Consider the following 4841-nt stretch of genomic DNA (forward strand, 5'->3'; position numbering starts at 1 on the left):
TATATATATATATATATATATATATATATATATATATATATATATATATATATATATATATATTTGTATTTCTTTTAGATTTTTGAAAATTTAGTGATATTTTTGAGGTAAAGTTAAAAATAATTTTTTAATAATTTAGTATGTATGTATATATATATATAGTTAACTGTCAGGTCAGAGTTTCACCTGCCCGATATTCGTCCTTGTAAACCGTCATTTGTATTTTCACAGACGCCACAAAAGAGGTAGCCCAGCCTTTGGCTTGGGCTTCACGTGTTCATCTTTATGCCTCTCAATCATTCGCTTCTCCACCGTAAATCCAAGCTAACATGCGGCAGATATGGCCCTCAAACCCAACATCAACTACTGATCTGTCCTCGCTTCCTTTACGCCTGCCTCAATGCTCATGTTTTACTCTCGTAGCTTATGTTAGCGAGTTTGACTCGCCAATGTTTGATTCTGACGGCTGAAATGGAACTCGGTTTGGTGTTGGATAAGGTCTAAGTCTTCGTTCTCTTGTTTTACGGACTCAGAAGACGACGCATCCGGATTTTTCTTCCAGGTAAAGCTGCTTTTTCTCCCCAAAATTATGGTTTCCGGATCGATTTGGTTGTAAAATTTCGTATCTGCTGGTTTTTGTTCTCTATGCATGATGTTTTAGTTGCTTGAATGAGATTTGGTCTTTCAATTAGGTTAAGTCTTGCTTGCCATAGGATGACTTTCGTGTTTTGGAATCGTTTCTGGAACTAGATGTCTTAAAATGGCTTACTAGGAGTATGAAGCTTATGGTTATCATTCCATTTGTGAAGATGGATAGTAATACTTGCAATCAAGAATCTGGAAGACTTGAAATGCAAGAACTGGAGAATATTTTGAAAACTTTGACCAAACTAGAATTGGACTTGGCCTATTTGTCCGAGAAATCGATGAATCTTCATGTACTTTTTATGTGCCTACTGGCTCAGGAGAATGATTTAGAAGCAATGGATTTGGAGAATGATTATATCTCAGATGATTCGTTTCGGAAGGTGTTGGCATTTGATTTTTTGTCTGCCTTTTTGGACTCTGAGGTAAGAGCGCTGGACAGTGTTATGGACACACTCAAAGCAGAAATAGTTGATGTCCGTGGAATGATATCTTCTTGCAGACAATCAAATGAAGTTTTCTATTTGGTAGAAGGGAAATTGCATGATGTTGGATGAAAAGTGTCCCACATTGGTTAATTTAGGGAATGGTCATGGGTTTATAATCTAAGAATACACTCTCCATTGGTATGAGGCCTTTTGGGGAAGCCCAAAGTAAAGCTATGAGAGCTTATGCTGAAAGTGTACAATATCATACCATTGTGGAGAGTCGTGTTTGTCTAACACATGATTCTGAATAATCGCTCAATCAATCTCGACAGCGGATTTTAGAAGTGAAGATGCAGTCAACCAAATTGCAGAGAATTGTTTTAAGCAGTGGAAATTGTTCGTGGTTTATTTTCTTCAGTTACTAATGATCTTAGATGATGAAGAAGTAACAATTTTGTAATTCTAATTACTCTGCCTTTGTGACAGGGAGATTGGAGGATCCCGTAATGTCGTCGTCACAAAATGATCAAATTCTGAACTTGAATGGGAAATCAAACACAATGACTGAACAACAAAGACATATTTTAATGATGTTAGAAAAATCACTTGCGAGGGAGCTAGATCTGGAGAAGAGGTTGTCAGAATCAAAGCAACGAGAAGAGGAGCTCAGATTGAAGCTACACTATACCAAACAGGTTGTTTTGAAAATGGAAGAGGCTGCAGAAGTTGTTTGGGGTAGGTTTCTGGAGGCGGACAATAGTGTCGAGATTCTTATGGGAATTTCAAAGGAATTAGTTGGCCGCCTCCAGCTCGTGCAGCTTAATCTACATGGTTCATTTCAGCGTGAAAATGAGATGAAATCAGAGTTGCTAGACTGGACGGCGCAGCTTAGAGCAAAAGAAGTGGCTATACTGGAGCTTGAGCGAAGGAAGGCCGAACAAATTGCTAAGAACGCCGAACTAGATAAATTGATGGAAGAAGTGAAGTCTCTTGAGGAACAGCTTAGAGAATCTAGGCTTGATCTGAAAAGTGCATATGAATCGAATGAGGTGATTCAAGATCAGCTTTTTGAAATGGAAAATCTTGTTGATTCACTAAAAGAAAGCATCTGCATAGCAGAAACTAGAGCAGAGAGTGTAGAAGCCAAGCTCACACAGATCCAAGAGACAAACCTGGAACTTACCGAAGAGGTGAATTATCTTAAAGATAGTGCAAGCAATAAAGAGAAAAAGGTTGGTTCACTTGAAAAACAGTTGAGGGAACTGGAGATTCAATTGCAGCATGCAAAATCATCATTGGAAGCAGGTCAGGAGCAACAAAACATGTTATATTCTGCAATATGGGACATGGAAACTCTAATTGAGGATCTTAAATCCAAAGTTTCTAAAGCTGAAAGTAAGACCGATAGAGCAGAGGAGAATTGCATTATCTTATCTGAAACAAACTTTGAACTCACTAAAGATCTTACTTCCCTCAAGGCTCGAGCGGAATTCTTAGAGAAAGCATTGGATCAAGCTAACAATGAAAAATTTACGAATGCAAATGAAATTAACTTGAGTACCAAGTTTATCAAGGACATGGTGCTCCAACTAGCTGTTGAAAGGGATCGAATCCAGAGTCAGGTATTATTTTGCAAAATCATTGATCTTTTATAGATTTTTCAACTAATCTTTTAAACTCGTATTTGAATTTTTAAACCTCTTTTGATTGTTACTTTGACTCAATTGTTTTGCCTATTTCCGGCGTATATATTCTTACTTATCAATTGCAATACGTTTACTCCAGTGGCCTCTTTTGATAAACTAATACAACCATGTATTTCAGTAACTCGAAATAATCGGACCAAAATCTTAATTTATCATGACATTGGAACTTGTGTTAGGAACCACGACTCTCCACAATAGTATGATATTGTCCACTTTTAGCATAAACTCTCATGACTTTGCTTTTGGCTTCCCCAAAAGACCTCGTACCAATAAAGATGTATTTCTTGCTTATAAACTCATGATCATTCCCTAAATTAGCCAATGTACTTTAGTTTTGGTTAGAATTTTCTTTGTATATTCGGGAAGCAAATTCTTTGAAAACCCTTCTGTTATTTTTTTCGTATATGTACTCTAATAGATGAGTAAATTTACAAAAACTCCAGAAAGTTAGTCTCATCCAGCCCTTGTTGCTTCTGCAGCTATCCATTTTGACAAATGATAACAAAGCTTTAATTGAGAGACTGAAAAACATCAAAGATGGCGCATACGTAACACGCAATAGAGAAGATTATGACAAGAAGGACCGGTCAGCTTCAAAGAATGATGTAAATATACTGGATCAATGATGTCTGAAGAAGCTTTTATGGAGTCTAACAAGGTCAAGAGGCAGGTACTCTTTCTTGCAAATCAAATAGAATTGGGCATATTGATGAATTGCCTGATGACTGTAATTATACAACAGCCAGCACTGTGCTCAACTGAATAATTTGTTTCTTGGTATCAGATTCCTTAAGCACCTGAAGGATGCACACCCAAGTATTGGGCTGGAGGTACCCATATTTTTTGTGTCAATTTTTTCGTTACTTATTTCAGTATCATTGTATTCTTTTGGCCTGAATCTTCCCAACTCTATGGTTCTTTGTGGTTAAAATTGTGATGGCCTTCGAATCCAAAGAGAAAAAAGAGTTGGGATAGAGTCAAGCTCACTGCACATTGCCTTGCCCCATGGATTCCATTATTGTTGTCGAATATATATATTTTTTTAGGTTGTGGTGGTTTCTTTCAACTTCCAGTTAGAGGTTGTGTGAGATTTTGTTGATTACCCTGATGTGAATATAAATTATTGTATTTGGATTGAAGGTGATGTATTTCTACCATTTTCCAAGAATATGGAATATTCATCTGAACTCGTTTCTCCTTAGCTTTAGTCAGACAACAACTGAGAGTGCTTGTGGTGAAGTTCATGTGACCAAAGGCCCACACTAGCTAATTAAAAAGAAGATCATGAGCATATTCTATGTACAATATAGTCAATACCATATTATTGTTGATGTTTTGTTGTCTGTAACATAGTAATAGACTGAAAGAATAAATTGTAGAACTAAAATGAAATTATTAAATTTTAAATACTTTTACGAGGGACTAAAATGAAAAGTCGGTTTTACCCTCAAAATATGCTGTTAATGAAGTTTCAATTTAATTGAAAATAGTTATTTTCAATACCATGCTAGCTATTTATTTATCCTTTATCTCAAGGGTTTTAGTCCAAAATTAACTAAAATATAATAAATTTAAGAGTTTTACTGCTTAATATATTCATTTTTAATTTTTATTTAATTATATACCTTTTAACTTTGAAATATATTGAATCACCAAATTTATAATTATATATAATAAACTGTGCCAATTACAAAAATTACTTTTTTTATTAGGTACCGAGGTGAATGTAAATCAATTATTGTTGCGACAGAATCCCATAAGGAAGAGGGCCTCCACTAACTCTACATTTCTTGTAAATAAGTCAGCTTAAATCATTTATTTAAAAAAAAAAATTAATATGCAATATTTTGTAATTTGCAAAGGGAGAGTTGTTAATTTATAAAAATAAGAGTTTAATTGATACCATTAATTCTTCTTCGAACTTAATTTAATTAAGAGGGAGTACAATGTTATAAAATTATTAATTTCAATTTTAATTTGATAAAACCTAGAACTTAGGAGTATATATTGATTTTTTCTTTTCAGTTTTTTTTTTTTTTTTTTTTTTTTTTTTTTTTTTTTT

The 4841-nt window shown here is 34.6% G+C and overlaps 1 protein-coding gene and 1 long non-coding RNA gene across 2 annotated transcripts in view; one reads left to right on the plus strand and one right to left on the minus strand.

Moving 5' to 3' along the window:
• LOC111462971 overlaps positions 1-896 on the minus strand; it is a 7011-nt gene extending 6115 nt beyond the window's left edge. Inside the window, exon 1 of the long non-coding RNA XR_002713800.1 lies at positions 881-896. This is a non-coding gene — a long non-coding RNA (uncharacterized LOC111462971). The remainder of the gene's footprint in view (positions 1-880) is intronic.
• LOC111462960 (WPP domain-interacting tail-anchored protein 2-like) lies at positions 213-3936 on the plus strand. Its single transcript, XM_023106798.1, is given in 6 exon segments — positions 213-562; positions 810-1188; positions 1371-1469; positions 1560-2695; positions 3259-3449; positions 3564-3936. Coding segments are annotated over 4 exon segments (1761 nt in total). The 5' UTR covers positions 213-562; the 3' UTR covers positions 3406-3449; positions 3564-3936.
• The last annotated feature ends 905 nt before the right edge of the window (positions 3937-4841 follow it).

The sequence above is a fragment of the Cucurbita moschata genome, unplaced genomic scaffold (assembly GCF_002738365.1).
Source record: "Cucurbita moschata cultivar Rifu unplaced genomic scaffold, Cmos_1.0 Cmo_Scf00002, whole genome shotgun sequence".
Classification (NCBI taxonomy): Eukaryota; Viridiplantae; Streptophyta; class Magnoliopsida; order Cucurbitales; family Cucurbitaceae; genus Cucurbita; species Cucurbita moschata.